General features: G+C 41.3%; 1 protein-coding gene across 4 annotated transcripts in view; it reads right to left on the bottom strand.

The window, feature by feature from the left end:
• Nucleotides 1-12,217, bottom strand: part of ccm2 (CCM2 scaffold protein) — a 100,803-nt gene that overhangs the window by 58,588 nt on the left and 29,998 nt on the right. For all 4 annotated transcript variants that reach the window (XM_069886631.1, XM_069886628.1, XM_069886629.1 and 1 more), the window contains exon 2: nt 1,783-1,959. In XM_069886631.1, the coding sequence (XP_069742732.1) occupies nt 1,783-1,959 (177 nt within the window). The remainder of the gene's footprint in view (nt 1-1,782; nt 1,960-12,217) is intronic.

Here is a 12,217-nt window from a genome sequence, read left to right as displayed (position 1 = left end):
AATGCACTGCTAGGGCTGGTGGTGGAGGCTGGTATAATAGGGATATTTAAAAGAGTCTTAGGTACATAGATGTTCGTGAAAGAGGGATAAGGGCTGTTAGGTTGAGAAGAGTTCGATTGATGCTGGAATGGGTTTGTTTTGGTCAGCACAAAATTGTGTGCTATACTGTTCTATGTTCAGATTTGCACTTTCTGGATGGAAATGTGTGTGGGAAGGGAAGAGTGGACAGAGAGAGATCCCTGCAAAAAGCTGATAGAGGTGGGGGATGGAAGATCTGGCTGGTGGTGGGGTTGGCAATCTTCTCCAGACCTTTTTAAATAAAATTGCTAATGGGATACAAACTATCTGGAGTTCTTCACTCTATTCACCCACTCTAAACTCCAATCCCAAAAATGTGCTGCACTCCATTTACTCTGCACCAACCCCAACTTTACAATTAATGCACAAGGGAGGCATGGTTGTATTCTGCAATACAAACCTCTATACTGTGGAGGCCAGACATCAGCTCTCAGATGCTACCTCTAGATCAGGATCCCATTAACCATAATCAGCCCATTTCCCAGACTATCACAGTTCTCATTATTTCAGGCAATCCCCTACCTCCTCCTTTCACTTGATAATCCCTCAACCTTGCACATCCCCCACCATTCTACTACCCAAAATTTATAAACAGAACTGCCTTGCTGGACTCAGTTTCTACCAACCTGTCTCACTGAACTCATCACCTCATACCTTGCCACCCTCCCCCTCCCACCCCTAGCCATCAAGCCCTTTGACACTGCCATTCAGGATGCCACTCACACTCTACACTTCTGAAGAATACAAATTCTTTGTCCCGTACTGCCTCATTCACCTTGTGTGTAAAATTCCTTTACATATCCATTCCCTACCAGGAAGGCCCCAGTGTTCTGCCTTTTTCTTGAATGCAGTCGTTCAGTCCCCCTGGACTAACAGTCCTCCGCATTAACAAATTCTCTATTCCCTCCCGTTCCCTGAAGAATGAGGATGTAGCCATTGATGAAGAGGGCCCCACCCAGGCCTGCGTTTAGATGCATATGGAATATTCCATTCCGATCCTACTTGGGAACCACTCCCCAAATCCCCTCCACTGAACCAACAATTGCATTGATGCTTCCAATTTTAAGTCATCGCCCAACTTTATCTGTTTCCTCTCACCTTTCCTATCGCCTTTTTTTAAAAATCAAACCTTTCTCACTCCCTCCCCCCATCACAAGGCCTTTCCCCTCTACTGGTCTCTCCGCATCTTAACCAACAAGTCTACTACCTATTAACCTCACCAGAGATTCTTCATCCTGACCCACCCCAGGACATATTTGATATCACCTCCTCTTACTTTAGTTTCAATGAGGGATCCCAACCAGAAATACTACCCAACTATTTTTACCCATTTCTACCATAATGGATGTCCCTCTCCTGCTGACCCTCCAGCTTCTCAACATTGGTTTCTAGATAATAATGTATCGCCCCCAATAAGATTCAAATTTGAGACAAAGGAGCCTCATGAGAAAGTGGCAAGGTTGGAAAATTTATCGATTTGATTCTCTTGTTAGATCAAAATTAAATAATTCACAAAACTATTATTCAAAGAGTTTCACTGTTGTTGCTGTTTTTCCTACCTAGTGCAATGGATTTTATCCTTTAAAAGCAAATGCATTAAATACAATTCCAAGAAATACACAGTGACTGATAAAGATCCATCAGATTTATAGTAAATATAAAAACAAAGATAGTATCAAAGAGCTTCAAAAGTTTGATTTCTACCTTTACTTCTTTTTCAATGTAATCATTCAAGAGTATCTCTGGATCAACTTTGTGGTCCGGCAAGGCCAGTGTTACTGTATGCAAGGGTCTTCGTTCAGTAACCTTTTCTTGTACCTTCTTATCACGCCCCTTCTCCCCTTTCAGAAATACCCGCTTAAATGGTGACACGATTCCAGGCTACAAATAAAAGCAGAATTTAGATAAGCACACTTTTGCAAGAAAAAAAACCAAAATACTCAGCCAAATACACTAAAATAAATTAATGATAAACAAACGGAATAGAATCAGTCGAGAGCAACTAGATTATATTGACACATTATGCTAATATGAGATTAAGATTTTTAATACCAAAAAGATGGAAAATGTTCAGCCCATGATACAGGCAGCACCCACTGACAAACCAATTGGCATTCAAAACATTTTTACAAGCTTCTTACCCTCACATTCTTAATCAATTAGGTCATGCTTTTTCCTACACTTGGGCATACTTCCAATAGCTAATGCCGAAAATTAAATCACTGTCATTAAACAGAACCCATGGCCAGAACATTGTTGGGTAATATTCTTTCTGTCAAAAGTGGTACTGAACAAAATGAGATACATCTGGTGTATGAATTAGAAAATGGAGCTACAAATTGCCAAAACAAACAGAAAAGCAATAAAACAAGCAAGCTCTGCAGGAGTTCGTGTACGAGAACTAGTTAGGCAGATGCTTCAGGCAGGCAGAAAAAGTGAAGGTTAATATGATAATTTTTTTGTTTCTATATCCAAATTAACTTTTTTTTAAAAAATGGAAATTAGGTTCAAAATGCAAGATGATCCAAGACACCATTGACATTAAGAGTAGCCAGGTTCTGCATGCAAGGAAAAAAAATAAGTTCAATATACAAGCAAAATTGTGATGCTGGAAAACTCAGACTTTCTACAGACACCATCTGTAGAAAGTGATATAATCATAGATCCAAAGATATTGGCCATATCCTTCTATGCTGACCCTTGCACAGAGCCAGACTTGAGTATTTCATATTTTATAATTTTTTTAAAATCCAGGCTTCATTTGGTGCATTGACAATATAGAATATTATTTATACAATAGGACCACAATTAGTCTGCGTTGTAACAGCACACAACCTACCAGTGGAGAAATAACAATTTTTAGAAGCGGGCTGGAATGCAATAATCCAGTAGCAGAGAAGATACAAGCAGCATACAAATTCCAGAGCATAGAAGCAACTGAAGCAGTTCATAATATTTGGTGGTTGAATGGTTGAAACATCATGTTGAATGTCAGCACAATGCAATGGAAATTCCACAACATAACCAAGTGCATTGTTTAAACTATATAGATTATAAAACACTACAGCACAATGCTACTTCAGCCCTTAATGTTATGCCAACTTGTATATTCCTACCAAAAAAAAACTAAACCTTTCCTATCTTTTACCCTTCTATTTTTCTTTCCCCTATGTGCTTAAAAGTCTTTTCAATGTCCCTATTGTTTCAGTCTCCATCATTCCTGGCAAGGTATTCCAGACACCTAAAATTCTCTGTAATAAAACAACCCTCATGTCTCCTGTAAACTTCCCTCCCTTGACTTTAAACAGAAGTCTTCTGGAGTTTGCTACTTTTTTTCCCCACCCCTAACCCCCCCAAACAGAAAAAAGGCACCGGCTGCCTACCTTATCTATGCCTCTCAATCTTGTAAACTTCTACGGCACTTCTCAGCCTTCTTCACTCCAAAGTCCTAGCCCTGCTAATCTTGTCTCATAAGCCTTATTTTCTAATCCAGGTAACATTCTGGTAAATGTCCTCTGCACCCTCTCAATAGTTTCCACATCCCTCAGAAAATGAAGTGACCAGCACTGAACACAATGGATTAACTTTCCAATTATCCAAAATGCTTGGGACCAGACCTTTTCAGTTAACTGGATTTTTCAGATAACTGAGAAATGGCTTTAAGAAGTCCAGTAGCATCAGCAGAATACTTGTATCAACAGTTAAACAACAAAATGGAAGGTTTTTCAACCATGAAATAATGTTTAATTCTTACCAAAAACAATGCGATCTCTGCTTACAAGATAAATCATAAAATTTAAGATTTTTTTCCCCAACTTTCAACATTTTTTTTAAATTTAAAAAAATTTTTCACATTATGAACCATATCAATCAAAATACATACAAACATTTCCGTCTTAAATATACAGGGACATTTTCTCCCCCCCTCCCTTCCCTCCCTCCTTCCCACCCCCCTCCAAACCCATTAAACATTCAACATATACAATACAAAAAAAAATTAAACAATGTCATCACACAATGAAAATAAACAAGAAAATTGTGTCATCTATTTTTACACACTGGATCAGGTCATTTTGTCGTCTTCTCATTTTATCATTTTAGGGGATGGAGGTCTGCGGTAAGTCCTCTCTGTTTTGTTCCATATCCAGTTCACAAATTTGTTCAAATAATGTGACTTTATTTTTTAAATTGTATGTTATTTTTTCCAATGGAATACATTTATTCATTTCTATGTACCATTGCTGTACTCTCAGGCTCTCTTCTGATTTCCAAGTTGACATTTTACATTTTTTTTTGCTACAGCTAAGGCTATCATAATAAATCTTTTTTGTGCTTCATCCAGCTTGAGGCCTAATTCTTTACTTCTTATATTACTTAGAAGAAAGATCTCTGGATCTTTTGGTATGTTGCTTCTTGTGATTTTATTTAATACCTGATTCAGAACTTCCCAAAACTTGATGTACATGCTTGTTATAAATCTTTTTAATTATCGTTGTTTCTGTAATCACATATTCAAAGCTGCTTCCTTGTAGTAATCTCAGTCTGCTTCACAATTTGTCTTTTAAGTAGGTTTTCAGTTGGAGGTATGCAAATATTGTACCATGAGTTATTCCATATTTGTACTTCATTTGTTCAAATGTTAATAAATTATTTCCCAAAATACAATTTTCTATTCTTTTGATCCCTTTTCTCTCCCTTTCTCGAAAGGAAAGATTATCTATTGTAAAAGGGATTAGTTGATTTTGTGTCAATAATAATTTTGGTAGTTGGCAATTTGTTTTTTTCCTTTCTACGTGAATCTTCTTCCATAAATGGTGCAGTACTGGTGAACTTCTATATTGCACCAGGTTTTCATCCCACTTATAAAGTATATGTTCTGGTACCTTCTCCCCTGTTTTATCTCGCTCTATCTTGGTCCAATCTGGTTTTTCCCTTGTTTGATAAAAATCTGAGATACCTTAATTGTGCTGCTCTATAATAATTCTTAAAGTTTGGTAGCTGCAAACCACCTTGTTTGTACTATTCTGTTAATTTATCTAACGCTATCCTCGGTTTCCCCCCTTTCCATAAGAATTTCCTTATTATTCTCTTTAGTTCAATGAAGAATTTATCTGTTAAGGGAATTGGTAACGATTGAAATAGGTATTGTATCCTTGGGAAGACATTCATTTTAATGCAATTTACCCTCCCTATCAATGTTAGTGGCAATTCATTCCAATGTTCGAAGTCATCCTGTAATTTCTTCATTAATGGGTGATAATTTAATTTGTACAGGTGGCCTAAATTATTATCTAATACCTAGGTATCAGATTGCTTGTGTTTGCCATTTAAATGGTGATTTTTTTTAAACTCTGTGTAATTCGCATTATTCATTGGCATCGCCTCACTTTTATTTGCGTTGATCTTATACCCCGATATTTCTCCATATTCCTTCAATTTCTTATGTAGTTCTTTTATTGATATTTCTGGTTCTGTTAAGTATACTATGATGTTATCTGCAAATAGACAGATTTTATATTCCTTCTCCTTTATTTTTTATCCTTTTTATTTTATTTTCTGTTCTTATCAGTTCTGCCAATGGTTCTATTGCTACAGCGAACATTGAGGGAGATAGTGGACATCCCTGCCTAGTTGACCTACTTAATTTAAATTGGTTCGATACATATCCATTTACTGTCACCTTCGCCAATGGTCCATTATATAATGCTTTAATCCAATTAATATATTTTTCTGGTAGGTTGAACTTCTGTAATACTTTGAATAAATAATTCCATTCTACACTGTCAAAGGCTTTCTCTGCATCTAAAGCAACAGCCACTGTTGGTATCTTATTTTCTTGTACTGCATGGATGAAATTATGAACTTACAGACAGTGTCCGTTGTTTGTCTTTTCTTAATAAATCCAGTTTGATCTTGTTTTACTATTTTTGGTACACAGTCGGCCAATCTGTTTGCTAATAGTTTTGCTATTATCTTATAATCTGAATTAAGTAGAGATATTGGTCAATATGATGCTGGGGTTAGTGGACCTTTCCCCATCTTTGGATTTACTGTAATTATTGCTGTTTTACATGAATCTGGCAAGCTTTGTGTTTCTTCTATCTGGTTCATTACTTCCAGGAAAGGAGGAATTAATAACTCTTTAAATGTTTTATAGAATTCTATTGGGAGTCCATCCTCTCCAGGCATTTTATTGTCCGGTACCGTTTTTAATATATCCTGCATTTCCTCTATTTCAAATGGTTTTATCAATTTGTTTTGCTCCTCTTGCAATTTCGGTAGTTCAGTTTTAGCTAGAAACTCATCTATTTTGACTTCTTTCCCTTCGTTCTCAGTTCGGTATAATTGTTCATAGAATTCCTTAAAGTTTTCATTGATCTCTGTTGGGTTATATGTAATTTGTTTGTCCTTTTTCCTTGATGCCAATACAGTTCTTTTAGCATGTTCTGTTTTAAGTTGCCAGGCTAATATTTTGTGCGTTTTTTCTCCTAGCTCATAGTACTTCAGCTTTATTTTCATTATGTTCTTCTCCATCTTGTACGTTTGTAATGTTTCATATTTTATTTTTCTGTCCATCAATTCTCTTCTTTTTGTTGTATCTTCCCTTGTTGCTAGTTCTTTTTCTGTACTTACTACTTCCCTTTCCAACTGTTCTATTTCCCGATTGTAGTCCTTTTTCATCTTGGTTACATAACTTATTATCTGCCCTCTAATGAAGGCTTTCATTGCATCCCATAATATAAATTTGTCTTTCACTGATTCCTTATTTATTTCAAAGAACATTTTAATTTGGTGTTCAATAAATTCTCTAAATTCCTGTCTTTTAAGTAGCATGGAGTTTAATCTCCATGCTCTTGGTGGGATGTCCTCCAGTTCTATTGCTAATAACAGGAGTGAATGATCAGATAGCAATCTAGCTTTATATTCTGTTTTCATAACTCTATCTTGGATATGGGCTGACCACAGGAACAAATCAATCCTTGAGTATGTTTTAGGTCTACTCGAATAATATGAGTATTCCTTCTCCTTTGGGTGTTCCCTCCTCCATATATCCAAAAGTTGCATTTCCTGCCTTGATTTAACCATAAATTTGGCCGCTTTATTCTTTTTGCTAGTCTTTTGTCTAATTTTATCTACCTTTGGGTCCAAATTATGGTTAAAATTCACTCCTATCAATATATTCCCCTGCGTATCTACAATCTTCAAAAAAATATCTTGCATAAACTTTTGATCCTCTTCATTAGGTGCATATATATTGACCAAATTCCAGAATTCTGAATATATCTGACACTTTATCATTACATACCTCCCTGCTGGATCTATTATTTCCTCCTCTATTTTGATTGGTACATTTTTATTAATTAATATTGCTACACCTGACTTTTGAATTATACGATGCTGCCGCTACATGCCCTCTCCTTAATTTATTATGTTCCACTTCAGTTAGATGCGTTTCCTGCACGAATGCTATATCTATTTTTTCTTTTTTCAGTAAATTTAATAGCCTCTTTCTTTTGATTTGGTTATGTATTCCATTAATATTTATAGTCATATAGTTCAACATGGCCATCACATACTCTGTTTACACCTAATTTCCACTAACTTTCAACATTTCTGATAACCAATAATTTCAGTTCTTAAGTGGTTTTCAGATGATCAGAAATGTACTGTATTCTAAGTCTGGTCTCACCAGAGATTTGTAGAGTTGCAACATGACCTGTTGACTCTTTAACTCAGTTCCCAGATTAATAAACCCTAGCACCCTACAGACCTTCTTAACTATCCTATCAACCTGCACACATACAAATTTACACCCCAAGGTTCCTCTGTCCTTCCATACTATTAGGCATCTGTCTATTGACCCTGTACTCAGCCTTCAAGTTTGACGTTCCAAAAATGCATCACCTCACATTTTACTGGATTGAACTTCATCTGCCACTTTTTCCATCCAACTCTGCATTCTGGTTTATATCCTTTTGAAATCTATGACAACCTTCAAAGCTATTCACAACTCCTCAAATCTTCCTATCATCTGCAAATTTACTGACCCATTCTTCCAATTCATCAAAATAAATCACAAAGGGGTCCCAGAACAGATCCTTGCAGAACTCCACAAGTCATTGACCTCCAGGCAGAATATTTTCTGTCCAGAATTTGACTTGCCTTAAGGAAGCATTTTCTGTTTTCTGCATGCACCCTGATTTTGAATCCCCACATCCAAGATTCCCATGCCTCTGGACTTTCTGAGCAAGTCTCTCATGGGGAATTTGTCAGATGCCTTACTAAAATCCATATACACACACATCTACCGCCCAACCTTCAATTTATTTTGTTACTTCCTAAAAAAAAAACTCAATTAGGCTTGAGAGGGATGACCTTCCCTCAAAACCATGCTGATTGTCCCTGAGAAGATTGTACCAAATGCTCAAATTAGTCCTCAAGAATCCTCTCCCATAGTTTGCACATCACTGACACAAGATTCTCCCCATGACGTTTTTTAAATAAGGGGACCACATTTACACTTCACCAATCCTCCAGCACCTCTCTTATAACCAAGACAGATACAAAGATCACCACCAACACCCTAGCTATCGCTTTCCTCTGTTCCCACAGCAACCTGGGATTGTCCTGGTCCAGGGATTTATCAATCTTAACTTTTTAAGATCCAACACTTCCTCTTTTCTAATTTCCACATGGTCCATCACACAAGCTTGTTCGATTCAGACTTCATCTTAACGAAGGTCCATTTCTCTGGTAAAAATGAAGTGTTCATTTAGGTCTTCCCCAACCTCCAAGTACACATTGCCTCCTTTTTTCTCAAGCAACCCTACCTTCATTCTCATCATCCGGTTCTTGATCAATGCGAGGTCTGTGCTGAACGCATAGAACACCTTGGGGTTCTCCTTGCCATACAATGAAGGTTAAAATACTGTATGTTTGGCTATGAGAAATAAATGGCAAAAATCAGCTCTGAACGAATGAGCAATTTTCTAGTGGTATCTCCTTGGGAAATGCAACCCGAAGTATTAACTGTAATGTCATCTTGTGAATTGTACTTAATTTCACAGCCACAAGAAAATTAGTGTTCACAATGTTCTCTTCGCTTACCAAGTTCCAGAAAATTGATTCATTCAGGTCAACAGCACAAATTGTGACCATACGATCTCATGATATAAGTATATTTTAGTTTAACTGTTCTTTCAGAATCTTTTCCTATCCTCAAAATATCTATTGATCTATAGCACACATGTCAAACTCTGGCCCGCGGGCCAAATTTGGCCCGCGATATAATTATATTTGGCCCGCAAGATCATATTAAATATATATTAGAGTTGGCCCGCTGGTCGCCGCGCAAGTATAGCACATGCACAGCAGCAAGCACTACCATAGAAGTTTTTAGCACTTCCACAGCAGGGACAGCAGTCACCGATATAGTTAACGGGAACGTTAATTAGATATTCACAGCGCCGCCGAGCTCCAACGGACCCGCCGCCGAGCTCCAACGGACCCGCCGCCGAGCTCCAACGGACCCGCCGCCGAGCTCCAACGGACCCGCCGCCGAGCTCCAACGGACCCGCCGCCGAGCTCCAACGGACCCGCCGCCGAGCTCCAACGGACCCGCCGCCGAGCTCCAACGGACCCGCCGCCGAGCTCCAACGGACCCGCCGCCGAGCTCCAACGGACCCGCCGCCGAGCTCCAACGGACCCGCCGCCGAGCTCCAACGGACCCGCCGCCGAGCTCCAACGGACCCGCCGCCGAGCTCCAACGGACCCGCCGCCGAGCTCCAACGGACCCGCCGCCGAGCTCCAACGGACCCGCCGCCGAGCTCCAACGGACCCGCCGCCGAGCTCCAACGGACCCGCCGCCGAGCTCCAACGGACCCGCCGCCGAGCTCCAACGGACCCGCCGCCGAGCTCCAACGGACCCGCCGCCGAGCTCCAACGGACCCGCCGCCGAGCTCCAACGGACCCGCCGCCGAGCTCCAACGGACCCGCCGCCGAGCTCCAACGGACCCGCCGCCGAGCTCCAACGGACCCGCCGCCGAGCTCCAACGGACCCGCCGCCGAGCTCCAACGGACCCGCCGCCGAGCTCCAACGGACCCGCCGCCGAGCTCCAACGGACCCGCCGCCGAGCTCCAACGGACCCGCCGCCGAGCTCCAACGGACCCGCCGCCGAGCTCCAACGGACCCGCCGCCGAGCTCCAACGGACCCGCCGCCGAGCTCCAACGGACCCGCCGCCGAGCTCCAACGGACCCGCCGCCGAGCTCCAACGGACCCGCCGCCGAGCTCCAACGGACCCGCCGCCGAGCTCCATGTGGCTGGACGTGGTGGGTCACCTCCGCGTCTCCTTGAGCTTCATCTGTGGGTGGGTGCTGCTGGGCATCGGACTTTCCGCTGGGGTGGAGGTCGCGGACGAGTTCCACCGTTCTCACGGTATTCCCGGTGAGATGGCGAGACCAGCAGGGACTCCTTGGGTTGTTGGCGGCGGTTACGGCGGGCAGAGGCAGGGCGGAGGAGGGAGAGGGGGCAGGGGGGGGATGCCGCTCGGGCCTGCTGGCTGGGCTGAGGAGGGCTCCCTGTAGACCTCCGCTCCCTGGCATGCTTCTCGGCAACGTGCGATCCTTGGCAGGCAAAATGGACGAGCTGGAACTTCGGGTGGCTGATGACCGTTATGTTAAGAACTGCAGTGTTTTTTTTGTTTATTTAACTTCCGTGGTGCTGTCTGTGGTTGAGTTGCTGCATTGGTAACCTTGAACTGCTGTCTTTTAATCTCATTGTATACTTTGTACAATGACAATAAAGCTATTTGAATTGAATTTGAATTGAATCCCAGAATGCTTTGCAAATGCGTTGGCGCCCCCCACCTCCTCTGTTTATTTTCATTAAAATCTGCGAGGTCCTGTTGCCTAACTCACATCTAATAAACCCCTTACAAAAAATGGCCAAACGAAAGATAGAAAACAGGACCTTTCAAGACAGGTGGGAAGCTGACTATATGTTCATCATTTTAAAAGAGAAACCTGTTTATCTTGTGTGTGGAGCCAGTGTGTCTGCAGTTAAAGAATATAACATAAAACGACACTATGAAACAAAACACCAGGACAGGTATAAGGATCTGAACGAGAAGCAAAAGCTCCAGAAGGTGGAGGAGATGAAAAAAAGTCTGGTTTTACAGCAAACTATGTTCACCAAAGCAGAATCCCAAAGTGAGGCTGCTGTAAAGGCTAGTTTTATTGTGGCCGCAGAGATCGCCAAATCAGCCAGGCCCTTTACGGAGGGAGAGTTTGTTAAAAAATGCCTGCTCAAAGTTTGCGATGTCATTTGCCCAGATAAAAAGCAAACGTTTTTAAATGTGAGCCTGAGCAGAAACACCGTGGCTGCGTGTGCTTGTGAGCTTGCTACTAATCTACAAGAACAACTAAAGGAGAAGGGGAAAGATTTTATGGCATACTCACTTGCTGTAGACGAGAGCAGCGACACATCAGATACTGCCCAGCTATCTAGAGTGGACACGAAACTTTCCGTTACAGAGGAACTTTTAGGATTGAAATCCATACATGGCACAACCACAGGAAAAGAAATCTTGAGGAGGTGTCCAAATGTCTCAATGAAATGATGCTGCCTTGGGATAAATTTGTGGGACTAACGACAGATGGTGCACCTGCGATGCGTGGTCAGAAAAATTGACTGGTGGACAGGATTCGGGAGAAGATGCGGGAGAATCATGCAGGTGAGCTTACAGTTTACCACTGCAGAATCCACGAGGAAGCCTTGTGTGGCAAAGCCTTGAAAACTGAGCATATTATGAACACTGTAACTCGAGTAGTTAACTTCATAAGAGCCAAAGGTTTAAATCACCGCCAGTTCAAGTCCTTTCTGGAGGAGTTAGGGTCAGAATACGGAGACGTGCCCTATCACACAGAGGTGCGATGGCTTAGCCGAGGAAAAGTACTGAAGAGATGCTTTGAGCTGCGTGAAGAAATATGTCTGTTTATGGAGCGCAAAGGCAAAGATACAACAGAGCTCAGGGATAAAAAGTTTCAATGTGAGCTGGCATTCCTGTGTGACATTGTGAGCCATCTCGATGCGCTAAACCTGCAGCTTCAGGGACGAGGGCTCATCATTACAGACATGTA

The sequence above is a fragment of the Narcine bancroftii genome, chromosome 6 (assembly GCF_036971445.1).
Source record: "Narcine bancroftii isolate sNarBan1 chromosome 6, sNarBan1.hap1, whole genome shotgun sequence".
Taxonomy (NCBI): Eukaryota; Metazoa; Chordata; class Chondrichthyes; order Torpediniformes; family Narcinidae; genus Narcine; species Narcine bancroftii.
The sequence above is the reverse complement of the archived record's forward strand: the minus strand, read 5'-3'. Positions and strand labels throughout refer to the sequence as shown.